This window comes from Ammospiza nelsoni, chromosome 26 (assembly GCF_027579445.1).
Source record: "Ammospiza nelsoni isolate bAmmNel1 chromosome 26, bAmmNel1.pri, whole genome shotgun sequence".
In the NCBI taxonomy this organism is placed as follows: Eukaryota; Metazoa; Chordata; class Aves; order Passeriformes; family Passerellidae; genus Ammospiza; species Ammospiza nelsoni.
The window spans coordinates 1,790,508-1,813,711 of NC_080658.1; the positions used below are offsets into that span (position 1 = coordinate 1,790,508).

At 44.6% G+C, this 23,204-nt stretch overlaps 1 protein-coding gene across 1 annotated transcript in view; it reads right to left on the reverse strand.

Moving 5' to 3' along the window:
- TANC2 (tetratricopeptide repeat, ankyrin repeat and coiled-coil containing 2) overlaps nucleotides 1-23,204 on the reverse strand; it is a 145,163-nt gene that overhangs the window by 18,435 nt on the left and 103,524 nt on the right. The window contains exons 13-19 of the mRNA XM_059489387.1: nucleotides 20,968-21,199; nucleotides 18,966-19,132; nucleotides 16,955-17,562; nucleotides 5,966-6,074; nucleotides 3,623-3,745; nucleotides 1,998-2,234; nucleotides 470-655 (exon numbers count right to left, since the gene is read on the reverse strand). Of these exons, the coding sequence (XP_059345370.1) occupies nucleotides 470-655; nucleotides 1,998-2,234; nucleotides 3,623-3,745; nucleotides 5,966-6,074; nucleotides 16,955-17,562; nucleotides 18,966-19,132; nucleotides 20,968-21,199 (1,662 nt within the window). The remainder of the gene's footprint in view (nucleotides 1-469; nucleotides 656-1,997; nucleotides 2,235-3,622; nucleotides 3,746-5,965; nucleotides 6,075-16,954; nucleotides 17,563-18,965; nucleotides 19,133-20,967; nucleotides 21,200-23,204) is intronic.

Below are 23,204 nucleotides of genomic sequence, written 5' to 3' on the forward strand. Positions count from 1 at the left end.
TACTAATGGCAGTGCTGGGCTTGGCACTGGCTCAACGGTTGGACTCAATGACCTTAATGGTCCCTTCCAACCTGAACTATTCTATATATAATTTTCCCCATCATAAATCTTTGTCAGGATGGCAGGAGGAAGCTCTCTGGCTCTTCTCTCCCTCAACACACAGTCCAAAGTTACATTTCTCACACTCCCCATGCGTGCTGGAGGAGCGGTGCAGGCAACGTGTGTCCATCCATCTTAAAAGTTTACTCCAGAAGTTTATTCTGACTACTTAAAGGCTTGTTATCCTTCCTCTCCTGGATGCCTGCCCAGACCACAGGGTTTGCCAAGGGATCTGTGAACACTGGGATGGCACAGGGAGGAAGAGCAGGACAGAAGTACTCTGGACTCCACCTGCAGACGTTCTCAGGTGAGTGGGCAGGAAAAGGCCAACCCCTGGTGTCCCTCCCTGCAGAGGCAGAGCAGGTCCTACCTCGGTGTAGCCCATGCTGGCAGCAGCAATCAGGGCCTGCTGGATTGCGTGGCTCTTCTTGAACACTCCCTGCTGCTGGCCAGCCATGCTCCAGTCGCACTGGATCAAGAACTTCACCACCTCCAAGTGTCCCCTGAGAGCAGCATGGACCAGGGCACACTGCCCGTTTTTGTCCAAATGATCCACCTTGAAAAAGAGATGAAACAATGCAATTAAACAACATCATGAGCAACGCATCTTTGCTTCTTCAGAGTTTCCGACCCCTGTTCCAAAATAATGCCACATGTGCAAAATGTGCATTTTTCTGGTAAACTATCACTTCCATGGCCGGAAAACAAAGACTTCCAAAACAATGTCCCAGGCCCTGGCATTATCTTGGCCACAAATGCTTGCTTTGGGGAAAATAGAATTACTTTTCTTTTAGGTTTCTCCAGTTTTCTTCAAAAACTCAAAAGACTATAAAAATATTTTTTCTGTTGTGCTCTGATGTCCAGCATTCAAATTTTCTTGTGCATGGAAATACTACTACCTGGCCCTGGACACTTCTAGGGATCCAGGGGCAGCCACAGCTTCTCTGGGAACCTGTGCCAGGGCCTGACGCTAAATTACAGTTACATAATACATATGAGAAATATTTAATATATTACAACACATTCACATAAATAATATATCAATATTTCTCTTTTTTCAACTCCTTCAGTAATCAGTACTGCAATTTTCTGCAAATATCTACACCAAATTGTGTTTTGGAGTATTTCTCAGTACTGTTAGGGATATTCAAGGAAAACTACGAGTGGCAGGACTTATGTCACTAAACTCTCTCAAAATATCCAACAAGAGCAAAATTCTTTTTTTCCTGCATACCATCCCTACATTATTACAGACAACACAAGCCAGCAAGATTTAAACAGTCCCTCAGTCATCCTGACATCCATACCAAAACTACATAAACCCATATTTTGCCTTTTGAACTAAAATTAAAGATATAGGGAAACCACAAATTGTTTCCAGGAGGCTCTGCTTCAAAAATCAGCATAATTTTCTTCTTCAACAAAGCATTTTCACTTGACTCATAATATACAATTAAAACTCCACTCATCACAAAGCTAAACAAAGGGGATTTTTCTAGGACAAGCCTGATGAAAATTTTAGGAGAATGTGTCTCAGGGAGATATTTAAAGAACGTTTTGTGCTGGAAAAGCAGCGTTGCCACTTTAACCTTGTGGAGTTCAAGGATTTCTCCAGAACATCCTTATGCAGGTCACCAGTGCAGCGTCACTAGGCAGCTCCTAGCTCAGACCTGAATTCCAGACACCAATTACTGACTCTCAGGAGTTGCTGTCGGTGTGGGACTTTTAAACCCACTACATTTTAGCAGAAAAAAAACAACACCAAAAGCAGCTTCTGGCTTCATCTGCTGGAGGACGCTCCCTAGCAAAGAGCTCCGTGTCCTGCCTGCAGGTCCTACCAAACCTTGAGCACGTGTGGAGCAGTCCAGATCAGCTTTTGAGCACTGTGGCTCCTTTACCTTGGCGCGTTTCTTGCACAGCAGCACCACGATGCTCAGGAAGCCGGCGGCAGCCGCGTAGCCCAGCGGGGTCAGGCCGCTCTCGGAAGCTGCATCAACGTTGGCCCCAAACTCCAAGAGCAAGGCCACCATCTCTGCGTAGCCCAGGTGAGACTGGACACACAGAACGGGGGCGTTGTTCAGAACTTCCGTCCGGTAATTCACATTTGCACCTCCCAAAATCAGCAGCCGACTGACCTGCGCAAGGAAGGAGAGCCTCAGGCTGAGCTTCACAGAGAGACAGGAGTGATACCACAGCAGAAACCAGGGCTGTCGCAGACAACTTTTATGAAAAATCCTTTCCTTAGGATTTTTCCTCCTGAGGAGCTGGGAGGCCTCAGGAACAAAATGCAAACAATGGTTATCTGCTGCTGTGGAATGCAACAGGTGCATCTGGGATTGGTCTCATGGGGTTGTTTCTGATTAATGGCCAATCACAGTCAGCTGGCTCGGGCTCTCTGTCTGAGACACAAGCTTCTGTTATCATTCCTTTCTATTCTTAGCCAGCCTTCTGATGAAACCTTTTCTTCTATTCTTTTAGTATAGTTTTAATGTAATATATATCATAAAATAATAAATCAAGCCTTATGAAACATAAAGTCAGATCCTTGTCTCTTCCCTCATCCAAGAACCACTGTGAACACGGTCACACAGGGCCTTGACACATCCAAACAAACAAAAGGGCATAAAATGCTCAGTAAAACCATCTGCCCAATAGATGGTCCCACTTGATGCAGATGGAGCAATTTAATCATTTCCCAAGTGGCTAGGAAGTGGTCTGAAGGTGCTGCCACCCTTTGTTTTGGAACAAAGCCACTCCAGCCCTGCTGCAGCATCTGGAGACATGGAGGGGATGGGGAATCAAAGCACACAGCTGGAGAGAGCTGTACTCAGCACGCTTCCCATGGGATTCCTCTCTAGGGCTGGTCTGGCTGTCCCATTGCACGGCTCCCTTTGCCCTCAGCACCAGAGAAAAAGCCTGGACCTGATGCTCGAGAGTGACAAGGAAGGGACATGGGGACAGACACTGAGCTCACCTTGCCTGGGTGGGAAGGACCTGGGATAAACATCCTCCCATGTGAGAAAACAATTCCAAACCTGTATCTGTCTGAAATCCTTTCTGCTGTAGAGATGGGCTCACCTAACTCAACACATTCATCTTACCACTGCAAAAGAAGTGCCTGAACCAGCACATCCACATGTGCCGTTGGATCTGGAGTCACCTCAGAGTTCATGCCTATCTAAGCCAGAACCCTTTACAAATTCCAACATCAGTTAGCACATTCCACATCTTTGGGAAGGAAAAAAGTCCCATTTTGCACAGGCACAAACTCACTATTTGCTCATTGCAATGAAAAGGAAATCCTTTGTCAAAGTAGTGGAGCTGACAGACCACCTCACATGGTAAAAAAATCTCAAAGGACTAAAGGCTTCTCCTCAGCTCAGGACAAACACCCAGCAAGCTGCTCAGCCTGGCCAGGACACTGGACACAACTCCAGTGAAAACTCTGCATGGTCACTGCCCATTGCTGGAGCTTCTTTTGTGAATTCTGAACCCCCCAGCCCTCCACCTCCTCCTCCAGTACCTTTATGTTTGGGGTGTAGAGATTTCTCAGAGATGCCAACGCCATTGAAAGACCTTCAGTACTGTAGGAGATCCAAAGCCCTTGCAGGATGGAGGAAGATACCCCAACTTTTTTACTCAGACCCTGAAAAAGAGGAAGGAACTTAGATCCACACTTACAAATGTGCTCAGTCACACTGGGCACATCCTCCTGGACTTCAAAGGAGTTTCAGGACAATTATGACTACACCCAAGACAATGTGACAATTTGCCATATCTGACCTTCACAGTCAATTTATAAGCTTGCAGAAAATTACTTGTAAAGGTAATGTAGCCATCTCCAAGGTCAAGGAAAGGTAGGATTTAAGTGTGAGCAACCAGATCCATTCAACACCCTCACAAAATGCCATGTCAGGAACACAGATTGCTGCTTTTTTAGTTTTTAAATAAAGTACACAGTATCTGCTCACAGTGGGATAAATTCAGGAACTTTCAACCACAGCCAGGTATCTTGTACCAGATTGTGTCCAACTTTTCTAGCTGGTGCCCATGATCAGGTTACACATAATATATTGAAGGTCTGACATATTTTCCAGCACCCCTAATTGGCAGAACATATTTAAGCAGGTTTCTCCCTCCTGTGGAAGGAGCCACAATTTCTCCACAGCCGACAGATGTGAGTGAACAGCTGGATGGAGGAGCAGAGGGGTGGGACGGCGACTCCAGCAGGAGCCATGCTGTCAGCATGCCCCGAGTGCTGCTGCTCTGCTACTGATTTCCCACGAAAGCCTGCTGATTCCATGGAAACTGCACAGGCACCTTGCACTGCACACTGAATTCTGTCTGGAAATGCAAACCCTGCTTTCTGCTCTCTCGCACGCCGGGCGGGCGCTCCCACCCCTGCAAAGCAGCAGGGTCCCAGCTCTGGTTTGTGTGCCTGGGATTGGGATGATGCCACAAAACCTCAGCACAAGGTGGGGTTTCTTTCCTCTGAAGGAATCATCATCCCAACCCCTTGCTGGAGTCAACTGCAACCTCTGATTTCTCTGTGTGAAAGATAATCTGCAGCATCACCCAAGCCATCAACAGATTTGTCATCTGAAACGGTTTTATCACCAAAAGAAGCAATAGATTAGACAAGCTCTTATAAATAACAGCTCCATGTACTTGTTTCCTTAAAATTCAGGGAGCTAAACCACAAAAGATACCTGCTGCTTGTGTTGAGGGAAAAAGAGCTCAGGAATTTGAGCCACTGTGAAATGCTGCTTTTGAAATGACACAACACAAGACATTAGAGGTCAATATTAAATTTCATGAACGTCAGGACAGTGACATTGGAAAAGGAAAGCATTTTTATAATAAACAGTTAAAATAATTTAAAAATAGTTATACTACTATCAAGCCTATAAATAAGTTGCCTGAATCACCATCAGGAAAAGGAAAAGGGTAGATATTTTGAGAATAGCCCTCTAAAGATAATATGCTATAGAAATCTTAACTGTTGCATTAGAATATATATATATATATATATACACTTAGATATTAGTGCAAGACATAAAAGGTGACATTTACCCCTTAAAGAAAAAGTACATTCAACACCATTATCATTTAGTTAGCATTCAAGCAAAAGCCTGCCCTACTTCTCATTTTTTAGCTCACATCTTCCTTTTCTAATTCCCCCTTCAGAACAGTGGGGCACAGTGAATCCTACAGCAAAAACAAATCCCAGCTTCATACAACATCTACATCATACAGAGATCAGATAAAAATACAGCCTTGTTTTTACTAGTGTTAAGCACCCACAGGTCCTAACACTTTTAAGAAAATCTGCATTTCCTGTGACCTTACAAATCCACCCTCTCATTCCCACCTTCTGGTGCCTGGGCCAGCAGGAAGAATGATATTTAATTTATGGGTCATATTGGTATTCACATCCAAGTTTTGCTTTTCAATTACCCAGGTCTTAAATGTCAGTGTGAAGAGAAGGATGGACCAATCAGCCAATTTCAACAACAAATTTTCCCGTTACAACCTAAATTTTCATTAGACTCTTCAAAACCACTCTTTTTTTAAGAGATGCTTTTTTTCTAGATGCTGCTACAAGAATTCATCTTTCAGGGCAGGAAGCATCTTATGGAGGTGAGAGAGGAATTTTAGGTAAGGAGGCTATCTGCTGAATTTACCATCTGAAGGAGGGTTTAATTTTAAGGATTTCTTAGGTACCACAGCCAATTTTCTAAACTCACTTCTACATGCTTCAGCAGCCTCAAGCAATCACACTCCTTACACCAACCCCACAATGAGACTGAGCGCTGCTGGTGCTGTGGATGAGGTTGGTGTAAACCTTCATCTGAATTTTTGCTACCTTAAAAATATGTGCTTTGAGGATGTGATGTCCCAGTTCAATAGTCTGCTGTCTGTTTAATTTTCCTTCTTGTCGAGAAAACCAGAAGGCAAGTAGTGTGTGGCCACTCCTGAAATCAGAAGGAAAAGCGTGTCAATATTTCTCATTACACCAACAGAACAACTTTTGAAGACAAAAATGCTAATCCTTCAACCACATCCAGCTTTGGGAAACAGAGCTGGCTGAATTCTCACTTGTAAACCAACAACTAATTGCATCCTTTATTACTGGTGATCACTGACAGCTCAAAACCTCTCAGACATTGGCAAACAGCAAACAAAACAAACCCCAATATATTTTCTATATATATTTTCTATGAGTAGATGTAAATTTAGAAACACCAAAGGTACAATGCAATGAAAGCTGAAGTGCTACTTTTATTGTCATTTCACAGAGGCAAACCACATTTGCAAAGCTTGTAACCAACCTGAAGCCACTAGAAAATGCTATATTTAAAATATCCACACTTTGAATAAAATGTCCTTTAAATGACACCTGCACTCACTACCCTGTGGACAGTCCCATGGAATTAAACAACTTTATTGCTTTGTAAAACTCCTGCTAAAAATGTTCTCCAGCTTTTCCAGTAATAAAGATGCTTCTGGCAATGCCCTACCAGACTGACAACCACAGCAAATTAACTGAACTACACACCAAGTCCTGTTTAAGGCAAAAAAAAAAAAAATCTATCAGACAATAAATTCTGTTGATTTAAAGATGATTTTATGGACATTTTTAAACCTTTAAACATTTACAGATTTCCATCTTGCAATGCTGCAAGTTCAACATGGCTGAATCTTCTCAAATATGCAAGAAAATTATTCTCCACAGAGACAAAAAACACACACATGATGCAGAAATGTGAAGTTTTAATACCATTTCTAGGTGAGATCAGCAAATACCTGCTCCTGCAGGTGCCCCAGGCACATCTGGATGCCACAGCAGGACATGCAGCAAGCAGAGCAGGAGCCAGAGAAGCTCCACCCTGGGACCTCAGTGGTCTGTGTGATGTTTTTTTGGTTTTACCAACAAAATTATATTCTTCCTTAAGCCTCTGGCTGATCCCAAGGGAGTCCTTTTAAGCCACTTCATTTCTGGAAGTACATAAAAATGTGACTGCACTAAAAGCAATCTAACCCCTTCCAGCCAAGGAAAATAAAATATGATATCAGCTGTGGCTTTAAAAGGGCCTTTAAGGACAGGAAATGTTATTAGCTCATCCCTGTCTGGCAAAGCAAAGAAATACCTTGGATGGCCAAACATCTAGTAAATATTACACAAGATAGAAGCTTTCACAGCAGTGGGGATTTACCAGCTCATCCCCATTCAGGGATGAATACTACCCATCTCAAAATAAACTCAGAAAAAAAAGTGAATGACTTCTAATGCCCTGGCCAGGTTTTTGGCAAGGTGTCCCCTGAGCCCTGCCAATGAACCTCCTTTTGGATTGGTAACACATGGATTTGTGTGAGCAGAGCCCAGGGATGCTCTGTCAGCCCTCATGGTGCTGGGAGGACAAGAATGTGCCTGCTGGAAAAACAAATAATAATAATTTTTCTTATGAGGCAAGAATTGATCCCCAGGTTTGGACAGGTGAGAGAGCACCACATCCCATTTACAGGTAATAAAACCGTTGCACTGGTGGGGAATTCTGTTGTGCTTCACTCCCCTGTTTATAGAGGCACCATCAACTCAACTGGTTGCTGAAATGTTTTTAGTGACTTGCTGTACTTTCACTCTTAGGTCATAAAAAGAAATTGAAGAAAGCTCCCTCTTCTTGTCTGTCAAGCTGCTCTCCACACCTTGGCCTGGCACAGGGCCCGTGCTGGGATCCCACTGCTCCATCCTTCCCCTGACTGGAGGAAAAGCCTCTCCAGATGGTGACTCTGCCCATCACAACACTGCTCTGATGCCTCAGCTGAGTGCTGAAAACCCATCACCATGTCCTAGTGCAAGGGAGTGCCTCTGCTCCATGCATCTGTGCTGTGAGAACTCTCCATACAGCACCAACAGAAGGGACAAAACAGAAAAAGCTGGAACAGAAGGGCCCTGAAAGTGCTTATAGCACCTTGAGCTAACCCCAAAGCTTGTTGCTTTGCCTTCCTTTGGCTTTTCCCCTCTTTGGAATGGGAGGAGAAGTTCAGGTCTCCTATCAGAGAAGATAGACAAATGCTCATTACAGTGGTTAACCCCTGGGAATGTCCATGGGAAGGAAGGAGATACAGATCAGAAGGAAACAAGGACTAAGAAACACAGCTTGAGTGGTGCCAGATACTGCTGGAAGTCAAGTGGAACAGCAATTGCTGGATTGAACCTGGCCCTGTTCTGCCAGATGATGAAAACCTGTAACTGCTGTAATACCCTCAGTCCATCCCATTAACTCATCAGATTCACAATGCTGTGATGGGTTTTCAGAGGGGCCAATGAGTTCAGCTCCACCCGAAGGTTGGTGGTGCTCAAGAACTTGTAATTCACTGACCAGGGAGCTGGAGAGAGACTTTGGACAAGGATCTGGAGCGACAGATCAAGGGGGAACAGCTTCAAACTGACAAGAGAGTAGGTACAGATTAGACATCAGGAAAACATGCTTCCCTGTGAGGGTGGTGAGGCCCTGGCACAAGTTTCCCAGAGCAGCTGTGGCTGGAAACGTCCAAGGCCCGGCTGGAGCGGGTTTGGAGCAACCTCAGACAGTGGAAAGTGTCCCTGCCCATGGCACAGGGTTGGACTGGATGGCCTTTAGGGTAATTTTCAACACAAACCATTCCAAGGTTTTATGATTCCACCATTCAGCTCCTTCCCTTTCAGGGGAGATCCTCAGGCAGGCATCAGCAGCTGCATCCTTCTGCTCCAGACTGTGAGAGGCTGTGCCCAAAGACTCTTCAGCCACCCCTCTGCCTCTGTGCTCCACATCACAGCAGAGCAAACAACACCAGCTTTCTGCTTGTTGGTGAAAAGCTCTTTGAGAACGTTTAGGAATGCTCTGTTGGATCTGTAGCTGCATTAATCCTAAGCATGAACTGAAAATCCAGAAACTTCACCAGTGACACACCAGTGCAGTCAGCTCCCAAACTGCTCTTCAGCTGCAGTTGGAAGGGCATTCACCTAAATTTCATTACAGACATGACTTTGGTGTTATGAATAAGGCATGTACAAACTACTCCAGAATAAGGTACAGTATTCATGAGTAATGCATTGCCTCTGCAATGCTTCCCAGACCTTGGCTTTCAGCTGCTTGATAAATACTTGTTCTGTCAACATTAATTGGAAACTAAACCAGACTGCAACAGCACAGGCTTTTTTTTTTTCCTTTAATACAGCAGAGTGGCAGTAATGATTTCTACATCAAGGAGCTCAGTGAAATGATATGCTTTGAATTTCACCACTGCAGAGTTTATCATCAGAGATTTTTCTATTTTTAATGTAAGGTTGTTGTTTTTGGTTTTTTTTTGGTGAAAAATTAATAGCACTGCCAGCTCAGCTCCTGCAGCTTTAATCTGCTCTCTGTGCCTGTATCAACTCCTGTCATGGTCAGGAGTCTGCCTACATGGGCACAGAGGTGTTTGTGTGTAGAAATGTGCATATATACAGTGTGTATATAGATAAATAATTATATATGTAAAAAAGACATTAAAATGAGTCTCTAACCATTCCAACACAGCATGAACCAGCACACACCTACAGCAGCTCTAAGGAAGGTAAGAGAAGGCTGCAAATGAGGTTATGTGGAATTATGGAATGGTTTGGGTTGGAAGGGACCCTAAAGTCCATCCAGTCCCACTGTGCCACAAGCAGGGACACTTTCCACTGTCCCAAACTGCTCCAAGCCCTGTCCAGCCTGGCCTTGGGCAGTGCCAGGGATCCAGGGGCAGCCACAGCTGTGCCAGGGCCTGCCCACCCTCACAGGAAAGAACATTTTCCCAATATCCAATTCAAACCTACTCTCAAGTCATTTTGAAGCCATTCCCCTTTGTCCTGTCACTCCATGCACTTAAAAATAGAAGCTGGATCTGATCTCTACACAAGTGTCCCTCATCCACCCAAACATGAGTCACACACAGCTCTGGGTGCAGAGCAAGATGCTGCTGGATGTTGGTACCTCAAGCACAGTCCCCAGGTGACCTCATTCCTCACGTCACAGATGGAAAAGGACAAATCTCACTGATGAAATACTGGTGGGACCAAAGAGCAGTGAAACACAGCAGATTAAATACAAAAGAAAATATTGAAAGCTTCCAGATCTGTGCATCATCTAAACTCTTCCAGTTCTCAGGTAAAAAATGATTTTAAAGAGTTTAAAATTACTCTGGGGTTAAGGCATTGTAACACCAGAGTAAAAGACAAGTAAAAAATAAATGAGAATCAGTCCTGTTCACTTCTGAACCTCCCAACATCCAAATCCCCTGATTTATACCCACATCTCCCCTCTTCCAGCTAATCCCATGAAAACATTCCCAAGTCAAGAGATTTGACACTGTGCCCAGTGAATCTGGTCTTCAAAGAGATGTGTATTCACATTTTGCTCAGCTCTGCCAAGTGTAATGTCATAACTGCAGTGCAGAGACTGATGTGTGCTCTGACAAAGCCCAGAGCCTCTCCCCTGCAGAAGGACAGCTGGATGTCTGTCCTGCAGAAAGGCCAAGCTCAGCTCCAGGAGCCCCTCTCAAAGGAACAGTTTATCACCTAAATTGATTTACTGATTTTTTTTTTTTTTTGTAATGTAGTTTCCCTCTGATGTCATAACTGCAAATTTACTTGGAAGGAATTCACATTATAAAAACAAATTTAAATAAAATAGTCAAGGCTACTCTCTCCTGCACTGCTGGAAGATGACTTTGCTCTAAAAGTGGGTCTTAATATTTCAGGAATAAAGTAAAAAGAAGAAATTCAGTAACATTTCTTTCTTCAATCAGTTTCTGGTTAACTCTATTCCTCTCTACTCCTCTCTTTTTGGTGGCTCAGTGCCACAGGATGAATTATTCTGTGAATATTTTGTTCCATTTAGATGTGGAAATGGCCCAGCAGACAGAAGTTTAAAGTCCAGAAGAAAAGAAAAAGATCAGATTTTATGAGGACAGTAACCTAAGATACTGAATATATTCAACCCCTCCCTGCATCCCAGTGCTGAGGTTTGCATGGCTAATGAGCCAGTTAAAACGAGCTGATGTCCTTTATGGTGGCACTGATCACATCTGCTCTCCATCTCATCTGTCACCATTTATAATCTGTGCCTTTTCTCCTTGTCTCTTCCAACTGACACTGCAGCTGCAGTTCAGGGCAAAACCTGCACAAAAGTCACTTCACTGCACTGCCAAATCCCTCCTACAGACTCCCAGCTTGCTACCAGTGGCTTTAGTAATTTGGTTTTGATCTCTGATTTCTGCACAAGATTAGAAAGGAACTCCAAGACAGCTGGAGAGGGTCTGGAGCAACAGGACAAGGGGGAATGGCTTTCCACTGCCACAGGGCGGGGTTAGATGGGATACTGGGAAGAAATTGTTCCCCCTGAGATTGCTGAGGTCCTTGCACAGGTTGCCCTGTGGCTGTCCCATCCCTGGAAGTGTCCCAGGCCAGGCTGGATGGGGTTTGCACCATCCTGGTGTAGTGGAAAGTGTCCCAGCCCATGGCAGGGGTGGAACTGGATGGGCTTTGAAGTCCTTTCAACACAAATCCCTCCATGATTCTCTGATTAGAGTTAATATTTAGAGATGCTGGAGATGTGGGATTTGCATATGATAAGTTTCCTTCACTCACTTTCTTGAGTTATTACCCATTCTTTTACATTTCAAAATTACTGGGTTCCAAGTAAAGCAATAAAAAAAAAAAACTTTTCTGGAAGACATATGGGATGCCTAAAAGTTGTATTCTCAGAGTCAGCACTCCATTCTTGGTGAACAGATTGGGTCTGCCTCTCCAACTTACTGGAGGACATGATGATGGACTCATCTCTGGGATTCACAAATATGGCACTCAATAAATAGGCTTGAGGGGTAAATTAAAAGAGTGAGAAATGTTGTATTCTCCTTCCCTTTGAATGGGTGCAGAGGAAGTTCTGCTCCAAATGACAGCTCAGCCACCACTTCTACCACACTTGTGCCAAAATTAGAGCTGTGGAAATGATGAACAACCAGACCTGGTCATTAATTGCACTAACTGAGCACAGACCTTGCACAAGTGCAGGTGACCAGACAGCAGGCTGGGCAAGGAAATAACCTGACCTCACGTATTTTGGGGGCATCCAGCCCTTGGCTGGGGATGGCAAAACAACTGACAACATGTCCCTTGTGGCTGTGCTGATGTGGAGAGTGCTGCCTGCACCTTGGGGCCCTCAGAGAGCCCACTGTGAGCTACAACATTGCAGAGCTACAAAACTGGCACTCTGGAACAATGAAAAAGACATTAAGACATCATTCCAAGTGTAAAGGAGTGCTGAATAATGACAGCACCCCCTTTCCAATTTGGAAAACCTGATTACTCCATCTCTGGCCCCACAAGGTACTAGTGGGCACTGCATTATTTTTAATTTTCTGCCTAATATATAAGGAATTCAAATAAATTCTAAACCCATTATTCTGCTTCATCTTGAATTCAAACAATGCCTCTGCTTTGCTGGGTAAAATCTATCCCTCATGGATATGGAGAAAACAATTAAGACCTACCCTGGGTTTTGGTGAACACTTGATCATTTCAGCTAGCAATAAATCTGAGTATATTTTAAGAGCTTTTGAGAGTCTTGTAATAAAAAAGAGAAAGAAAATCAATTAATCCATGCACCATAATGCCCAAGTGATGGCCATACGGAGGACTGATCTGGCGGTAATTTTTAAGAAGTTAAGACATGTAATGCAAGAACCAACTCCCCATTTAAAGCTGTTTGTTTATTCCTGAATTGCTAGAAATATCACTTTCACCAACTTCTTTTCTCTCCCAACTTTCTAAACGAATTATCTTTACACTGAGGACTGTTATTTGTCAATCAGATTCAGCATTCCATCAAAATAAAACAAAACCCCCAATTTTGCTCCAAAGCCTTCACTCCATCATTTTGCTGGGTAATAACATAAAAACATTAATTTCGTGCAGGGGAAGTCTCCACTTGCAATGCGATCTCAAGAGAGAAAAAGGAAAATGTAAAATACCTACAGAGCATTGTACTGAAAGACAGCACTGCCAGAAACCATGGCAACTGGGGTGTTAGATGAGAGCTGTTTCCTTCTGCCTGCACTGCTGCTGCATGTTTATCCATGCAGCGTATCTTCAGTTGGGGTCTGACAAACAGATCTGGTTGATGGATGTCAGAGAGGAGGGAAGAGGTGAGGAAACGGCCTTGCTGTGGGTTCATAAAATGCCTATCCTTCAAAACCCACTGCCCTAGGAACAGCAAAGCTGCACCAAAGGCACCGAGCGGCTCTGCCAAGCTCCAGTCCTGCACAGGTCACCTCCCTGTGCCCCAGTGACCCTGCAGGCCAGACAGGGATGGCGTTTTGGGCTTCAGCTCACCCCAGTCAGCAGCCAGAGGAGGCCACATGAACTGCTCCAAGGGCTCAAGGAGATGGGAGTGACTGCCTGAGCAACAGACACCTGGATGGCAGCCCCTAAAATCAGGGGAGTTTTGGCTTCACCAAGCCAGAGGTGAAGCACCTGAGGTGAGGATCTAAAATGCTTCATTTTGCTAAGGTCCCATGGATGCTGGGACACCCCCAAGCAGCACAAAACCTCTTCCCTCAGCCACCAGCACCAGCACCTGGTGGTCCAATGCCACCCTGAGACACAGAAGCCCAAACTGGGATACTCACACAGCAACAGCACCAAGAGTATCTTTATCCCACTCAGCTTTCCTGAACAAGGGTAGAAAATCTGTGAATCTGCTTCAAAACCTTGTGTGTGGGGTAGAGGAGCAGCCTGGGAAGATTCACTTCATCCAGCCCTGTCAGAACTGGAAACATCTCCTGGGGAGCCCATCATCCTGAGATTCCTCATAACTCAGCTGGAGGAGATGCTTCCCAGGCACTCCTCATCTGACCTACGGCAGCCTTGTAGCTCAGGATGAAATTAATCACCCTAATTTCTCTCCTCTGACTATAAAGCAAGTCTAGACAAGTAACTCAGATGTTTACACTTAAACCTGGATAAAGTAATTTCACTTCTGGGGTCCATATCTGACTACAGCTCTCTTACTGCCTTGCCAGGGAAAATCACTTCATTTCTGTCTTGCTCACAGCCCTTTCAGCAGCAGCAAAAGCATAAAACATTTATTAGTGTTGTAAAAACATGGAAAATAATTGCATAGACGTTTCTGATTAAGTCTGGGCAGAAAAAAGCACTGCATTAGAGCAGAATTTAGGTTTAGAAATACAAGTGTAGGAGAACATGTAGTAAGAACTACTTTCTCCAAGCACCAGTCACAAAGGATTGGGTCTTCCCCTAAAATGTTTTAGCTATTTGTCAAGGAAGCCACTTGTGCAAGCACATCAAGTGGCTGATGTGCTGGCCTGACAGGCTGGGGAGGTCGTTACTGCAATGCTGGTTAAGTGCTCTGACAAATGCCTCACTGGAGCCCTGTGTTAAAAAATGGAGGGGTCCCTCTCTGGGGAGAGCAGCAGTGAGATTGTTCCCCTTCAGAGCCAATTAGCCTTTGCTTTGGACACCAAACGCATGATGAGGGTTCAGAGAAGAGGGTCAGCATCTCAACAGGCTAACCAAAACCCCAGAGGGTGGATATCTGCTGTTTTTCCTAAAAGCATAGAAAAATGTGATAATTCCTGGACACGGTGTTCCTGCTCTCCCCTCCCCTCTTTTCCATGCTTCTGAGAACATGAGAACTCGCTCTCACTAATGAAATCAGGGAGATTAGCCCAGCTGCAGTGCTGGGATATGAGTGGACACGAGGCCCATTATCCCAATTTCCTTCATAATGGTCTCACACCTGGACACTCTGTCAGGGTCAGTCAATTAAAAGCAGCTTCACAAACCCACATTTCACTTCAAAGCTCTTCTTGCAGGGAAAAATATCAGCCTCAGCAACCTTATTCTTCACCTACTGTCACCGTACTGACAGGGTAGGGTCAAACTGCTTCATGTATGACAACCCTGAGGACTGCTCTGTACAGTTGTCATGTCTTCTCAATGCCCAAACAAGCAGAAAGAAATCCATCTGTCTGTGAACAAACCAGATGCAGGCAAATTTTCACAGGCTACTGCTGTGAGCTCTGTCAGTGGCCAGCTCTGCTTCTCTTCCAAGAAATAAAATGAAAAATCATGACTTAGCTTAATTGCTGCTCAGGGTTTCCCATGCTCTGAGCTCAGTATCAGCTGGACAGGAGGATTTTGTGGAGTGTTGTAGCTCAGGGATTCCTCTCTATTAATCTCTGGATTGCATCTGGTTTCATTAATTACCATCAGAGCATAATGTAATTAGTGCACATTATAAATCAGAGATACATACTAGTCCTCCAGTATGTATGGGCTCATGCCCGTGGTAGTGAGAGCCTGTTGATGCACTGGAATTTCTTTTTGCCTGTGGGAAGGAGCTAAGCCAGGTCAGCTCTGTGGGGATAGCACAGAGCATGAGTGGTCTCCATAAAGTCATCATTAATTTCCTCACAATAATGGCACATATGAGATGGAAAGTGATATCTGAAAATCTCCTAAATAGTCTTGAGGGCAGCACAATGTGTTTGTGATGCTTGGGAAAGGCAGCACCAAACCCAAAACTAGAGCAAAAATCTTTCTGGTGACCTGCTGAGTGAACATGGTCCAATTTGTACCTTCATGTTGATTACACACTTTGTTTCAGTGCAGAAAAATCTAAAGCGCAACACATCTGAATTTCCTTCTGAATCTGGCGCTCTAAGAGTGAAATTTCCCACCACTGTGAAGATGAAGAGAATTTCCGGACCCTCAGTCCCAGGTAACTCAGCCACAGGCACTGCTACCACCCACAGCACCCAATACACACCTCACCATCAGGGAAGCATCCTGCACCTAGATTCTATTTTCATGGTACTGATGGAAAGCAGTGATTAGGAAAGCAGTGATAAGGAAAGCAGTGATTTTCTGAGCTGCTCTTGTTAGGGATCATTCTGGCAGGTGCTGTGTGATCAGTGATAATTGCCAGGAGTACTGGCTGCTGTCCCCTCACTCAGCTCACAGCAAGCTCCCTTGCAGCCAGGCCACACAAAACCAGTAGCACCAGGTGGGAGTGACTGGGATGGAGGAAGCTCCATGATTATGATTTTAAATGGGCAGAAAAATGGAGCAAAACTTATGAGGGTAAATGGTGAGAATTACAGTCAGATGGTGTGTTTCCACTTGTCACTAGAAACAAAAGTCATGTTGTTGATAAAGATCATTGGGCTTAGAGAATATAAATCTAACTGTGATTAAATTCTGTTCCCTGTGAGCTAAGCCAGGAACTCAGCTGCTGTCAGAACAGAGATTACAGATGCATTTACAGTGCAAAGCCACTACAGAACAATTCTGTTATTTTGTTTTCAAAAACACCTTTAGTAGAACTACGAGGAGCACAACTACCTAAGATGTATCCACACTACTCATCTTTCCACTTCTTATCTTCTACTTCGTGTGCTTTTGATACCTATGGAGAAAGGGATGATGATGCCCCTTCTCCAGGACTGAGCTGGCAGGAGTAACCTGCCCCTGCTGATAACTGAGCTAGGCAGCCTGGGGCCTTCTGAGGAACAGCTCATCTCATTCTAAAGATGAGTGCTAGGTTTGCCAAGTCAGGTGTGTGCCCAGGGGTGCTTGTTTCTTTCCAGGAACAACATAAAGACCTCAGGTGATCAGGACAGAACACGGAGACCTACGGTGTACACAGAGCAAACTGTGTACAGAGTAACTGCAGCCATGTGCAACTTCATAAAATAAGATGATTCAGGTAACAGTGTAGAGTAACACATTGGTAAGCTCTGGTTTCTCAGAGCATTTGCTTACCTTGGATCACAAAGAAACTTGGTTTTTTCACCTTCTTCTCTCCAAATAAGCCATTCTCGGAAAGAGGGATGAACAAACATTCGCGTCATGTCTCTACGTTTGATAAGAAACATAGAAAGGTTCTCCATCCTCTGCTGAAAGTCCTCCCACTCCAAAGTGCCCTCAATGTTACCTGCATTAATGGCCTGAAAAATATGTTCATCTGTTAATGGGTGCAGAGAAGCCACTGCTACGTTCAAGAGAGGCATGACCCGATCAAAGGAAGACTGTGTTGGGAACTTCATATTGCACTGCAACAGGTACACTTCAGACAGGGACACTGGCACCACTTTGTAGCTGGAGCTTTTTAGAACTAGGTATCCTTTCTCTATGAGATCAAAAGTAAGTTTCAGGTATAGGTAGGAGCCTTGGCTCAAGGTCTTGAGGTGAGAACTGAGTTTGCCAAACGTAGTGTTGTCCATTTTGCCGTTGAGCGAGATGTTGTTCTGGATCTCCGAGCTGCTGTGGATCCGGTGAAGGATGTATGCCTGCAGGTCCTGGTCGATGGCTTCATTCTCCTCCAGTCTATCCAAAAATATTCTGTGGAAGGGCAACAGCTTAATTATTTCCTACAAAGAAAGAAAGAAAAAAAGATACTCATGCCTGCAGTGTTTACTATTCATTAAGCAGACTTAGTTTCGATTACAACAGCACCTTTGAGACTCCTTTAAGACCTCCCATCAGGGCAAGAACACAAACAGCAGTTTGTGCCCTCAGGGCCTCACACTCCCATCTATAATCAAGCAGGTTGTGTGTGACACATGACTGATATAAAAGCAAGGGACACTTTCTAACAGTACATCCATGGAAAGGGCTGGTAAATTCACACAGAGAGTGCCCTTGTCATTCCCATCCCTCCCAACCACGGATTGACCTCCCATCCCTTCTGCTGTCCAGGACATCCAGATGACAGACCTGAGGCCACAAGAAACTTGCTGAAGCTGAGACCTCCCTGGGAGCATCCTTCTGCATTCTACATCCACAAATGCACAGAAACATCAGGACAGACAACAGTGAGTATTTTCCAGTGCAAAGCAACTGTGTCTGTCTGCTGCAGGACACTGCACTCAGGAAAAGCTCATCTACTGAATTCCCTGGTTCAACATAAACCAAAGATCACCAAAGGCCTCTCCAAAGAAATTCCTGCCTCATGTGCTCTCAGTCACTGTGAGGACAGGAGAAGTGATGCAACAGATCTGTACAAGGCCAACTCCAGGAAAGCCAGAAGCTCTCCAACAAAATAGAGAGGGAGAGCACAGTGCGAACTCGAGTGGCAGTGAAGACTTTACGGATGCAAAACCCTAATTAAATGAGGAATTCAAGTCATTGGGATCCAATTTGTTTACAAAGATTTCTTCCAAATGATATTTAATTTACTCCATTACTGAGCGAAAAATGGACCCCAGCACTCAACAGCAAATAGTCTGTGCTCTGCTGGATCTTGGGAAGCAGCTGCCATTCCCAGTGACAATGACTATGTGGGCACTGGCTGCTCTGATGGGGCTGGAACCACTCAGCTCCCTGCTGACCTGCTCACAACAATCTTGAACCGAGCAACATCTTGGCCTAATCAGACTGAAATCATCATGCTCTGGGTCACACTGAAAGGAATGAAGATCCAAATTCCTCTGCCCTTCTACATGGAGCTATTAGGAAGGCAGGGCCTGGTGTCTGGCAGCCTTCCTAATGGCTCCATGAGTCAGGCCCTACTGGCATGTGAACAGTCTCAGAAAATGATCTGAGCTATTTGCTGATGAACATTTATTTACATGAATAAGCTATGATGGATTAGATCCTTCCAAAGCTGTAGAGTGAGCCTAAGGACATGGATGTAAATCCACGAATAAAAAAGCCAAAAGGATAACCTGAAATAAAGGTTTTGAGCAAATCCAGAACATCCAACAAGATCTTCTTTACCAAAGTCCCATCATGACAATGACACAGTTTATCCCTGTTTTGGGTCTCAACATACCTGTAGACTTGTCCTGACTGTCACAACCAGCTTCAGCCAGGAAGGGAATTTTCCAATCATTTTGCTCAGGAACGATACTATGGTGTCTCCATAATCTGGCTTGTGAAATTCAGCCTCATTTAAACCATCAATTAATATAATGAAATCTTCATCAGGGATCTTCCTCTCTGAGAGAAAGAGAAAAAGCATTTATTGGATAGGCCATAGACACACAACCATAATGTACCGCAACGTCACTACAGAGTTTTAAACCATGAGCAGATATTGCCAAAGAAGAAAACACCTACAGCAGCAGCACCTTTTTAATGATACATTAATTGCATATTGACCTTTAGAGATCATCTCATTCCACCGTCCAGCTGGGTGGACAGGGACACGCTGTTGTTGTTCCAACCTGGCCTTGAAAATACTACAAGGAGTAAATCATGGACTGTTTAAACAGGATTTTTTTGCTGCTGGAGAATACAGTTACCCAGGTGACGCTGACAATGCAGTTATTTTTTCTTTGTCAGACACTGAGAGCTGAGTATGGCTGAGTATCTCAACTAATGGTAGAGATACCTCTGGACTTGTATCTTAAGCTCAAGGGGTATCTTCTCGATGGTAAATTTGTCTAGTAAGACTCAAAACCAGGTGCAAAATGTGAAATCTGAGTCTATTGATGGCATATGCTATTCACATGTACCATATGTCAGAATTTAGGGCAGATGGGGGTCGACCTCCTTAACAAGAAAAATAAGAATCCTCCAAAACACTCTGAAATCAAGAGCAGAAACATCTCCCAAGGAGCTACTGTAATAACCAAGAATTATTTTCCTCTAGAGCAGCAGTTCCTAAATGTATCCTTTTTCTTTTTGCCAAGAGTGATGATTGGAAAGAGCAACCACGCTCCTTCCACAGTGACATTTCCCCATGCCAGGAAAACCAGCCACTGCCATGCTGTGCTGGCTCTACATATGCTTTGTGCCTAGTGGAACAGGGCAGGTTGGACCCAGATGCTGCTGCTCAGAGCTTGGACACAGCTTTGAAGAGCTGATTTGAACATCAGGGCTTTGAATCTGCCAGAAGCTGCATCTCCTTCATGTTGGATCTTACACTGTAGTGTGTAGGGTGGTAACAAAATTAACTGAACTATTTTTGCAGCCAAGATGCAGCACAGGCACAGTAATAAACATGATTCTGCAGGACAACAGTCTTGAACTCTGCAATGCTCTGACAGTTTTCATGGCAACGAGCAAAGATCTTATATTTAGTGACTGTCACAATGAATTACTTATAACTTGCAGAGGGGAGAAAGAAAAGAAGACAAAATCAATGCTGTATTAGAAAAAGCTCTGTTATCAGAATAAGGCTTGTCACCAGCTCCCCCAGAAGCTTTACACATGGTGTCTATGGACTTTTTGATACCAGTCCTTTGGTGAAAGCTTCAGATTCTCCAAAACCCGCTAAATAGTGACAGGGAAAGGGAAAAAAAAGTCACCCCTACACAAATAAATCAGAACATTTTCCTGTTAGCAGTGCTGTGAATGGAACTGGTTGCTTGTTTTCACCTTGAGAACTGCAAGGACAGCTTTGGGAAGTGAAAGAAGCAAGAAACGGGAAGGCCAAATGGGATATTGGGAAAAAATTCCTTCCTGTGAGGGTGGGGAGGCCCTGGCACAGGTTGCCCAGAGAAGCTGTGGCTGTCTCTGGGTCCCTGGAAGTGCCCAAGGCCAGGCTGGATGGGGCTTGGAGCAGCCTGGGATAGTGGAAGGTGTCCCTGCCCATGGCTGGGGGTGGAATGGGATGAGCTTTAAGGTCCCTTCCAACCCAAACCATCCCATGATTCTCAGTCTTCCCAGCTTCACCAGCTCCCACCTCTTCCCTTCAGCTCCAGAAGCGACGCCGGCAGATCAACCCATCCCTTCATTCAAACACCCATAACCCCAATTTAGCATCATTTAAAAAACCACAATAAAAACAGGCACGTGGGAGGCTGGGACACAGCAAGGAACAGCAGTACCTTTGTGCAGGCTCTCCAGGGGCTCCAGGACGCCCCTGCGGAAGGAGGCCATGGGGTCCTGCACGCAGGAGCGGAGGCTGAGCAGGCTCTGCAGGTGCGGCTCGCGCAGCAGCTGCTCCCGGTACGCCACGAACTGCGGCGAGCGGCAGAGCAGCGCGGCCACGTTGTGCACAAACTCGGGCACCAGGCAGGTGTAGGCGTTGTCAGCCTGGCAGTAGTGGTAAGCTACGACCTAGCAAAGAGAGAAGAACGAAAAATCCCGCGTCTTCATCAGAGCCACGCTGGGACAGCTGGAAAAGCAGCGGTTTTTCCTCTGGTGAGTTTGAGCTGTTCTGACAGGTGAAGTCTTTAAGAGCAATGAGTGTTAACTGCCTATGACAAGAATCCAGACAAATCAGTTGGTAAAAACAGGCACTGATGCTGAAAAATGACTGGACCTCCCGCTTGATGAGTAAATGAAATTAAGCCGTAGCTGTTTGCAGAGACAGACAGTGACAGCGGCTGATGTCTCTGAAGTGCTGTGCTGAGCTTGTTCTGTGCTCAGTTCTGTTTAAGAACTAGGTGCCAGTAAAAACTTGTGATTGTTTTCTTGAACTTATTCTCTATTTGCTTTGTTTTCACGTGTCAAGCTCTGTGGAAGTGGACAGACAGCACTCCCTGAGTCCATCACAGTGAGGCAACACCGCGGGTACAGATTCCCCTGAGGCGGGGGCGATGGCAGCTCACTGTGCTTTACTCATACATTGTGATCCCACACTTCATTAAAAAAATTAATTCAATTTAAAAAAAAAGAAAAAAAAAAGTTATCCTTTTCCCAGCTTTCCCCTGACTTTTCCAGCTCAGCAAACCCTGCTAGAACCCTGCTACATTCTGCCCACTTATTAAAATAAGCAGAAAACCAGTGATATCTTCTCAGGCCATGCTGCCAACCTTCTTGTTTTCTTTTGCAATATAAAATAGGCCCTCAAAAATCTGTGTCTGTTTGTGAATCCCCTGGGAAGCTGCTCTGGCACTACTCCAGCCCAGCTTCTCCTGCTCCCTTGCTGCCTCCAGCCTCAGGCACTGCCTGCCCATTTGGAATGAGCCTCTGCCAGGGCACAAAGCTTTTCTCCAGCTCCCATTCTGGACTAGGTTTTCTTTTCAAACATCACGGAGTATCCAAATATATCCCAGCAAGGCAGGTGGGAGCAGTTCTGTACCAAAACCACCACTGCCCTGGAGCACCGTAGCACAGAATGTTGCAAAATAAATTGCATTTTTGAACTTGGGAAGGACAATATAGCTGAGAACACTGTGAAAAGGAAAAGCTCCTCTGGAGCTCAGGGCAGCTGGGATGAATGTGCCCATGGCTTTGGACATGATGAAGGCTTTCTGTCTCTCCACCTGCAAAACCTGTCCCTTAGATAACAGGTGGCTCCAGGATGGCCAGGGCAGTGAAGGATGGTACCAAGGAATGAACACATCAGGCTGTGGGGTCCTCAACCACTGCTGGTTCAGCACTGGCTTTTAATTTTCAATATGAAATTACCCATGGGATATAATGCAGTAATTTCCTTTCCCAGTCAAAACGAGGTGTGACACATGCAGCGATGAGAAAGCTGGGCTGTTATTTCAAGCATCAAGCTCTAATACATGTATTTAAGTTTTAATGGATACCTCCAAATTCCTTACAGAATTTTTCCTACCAGACAGTTAAAATATAATGAATTCCCTTAGAGAATGCACTATGTTAAGTAATTACAGAGGTAATGATTTCTTTTCATCAATCCTATTTATTTGGGGATTATAACTTGTGCATTCAAGTTGCCATTCCTTGATATCAGGTTCCACTAACAGAAATTACTCTGATTTCCTATGCAATTTGTGTGTAGACACAAAAATAGTCTCTTTTAATGAAAGGCAAATATATTTCTTCCAGGAATCTGAAGAGTCATGTCACGGAAAAAGGGTCACCCATAATCATCATCACCATCAGATTTTGGGACACACATGCAATTACAACCCAATTAATTTCAGCCACTTTTCATGCATTACAGTTGGACTTGATGATCTTAAGAGGTCTTTTCAAACCTTAGCATTCTGTGATTCCATAATTCCTGATCTCTGTGCTTGATTTATGGGTGTATCAACTAAGCCTTATAACCAGTAGGATAAACATAATGCTTAATGGGTGGATCTGAAGCTAAAGCAGTAAGCAAAGGAAGATTCTGGGAAGTCAACCAAATCAAAGGCAGAAT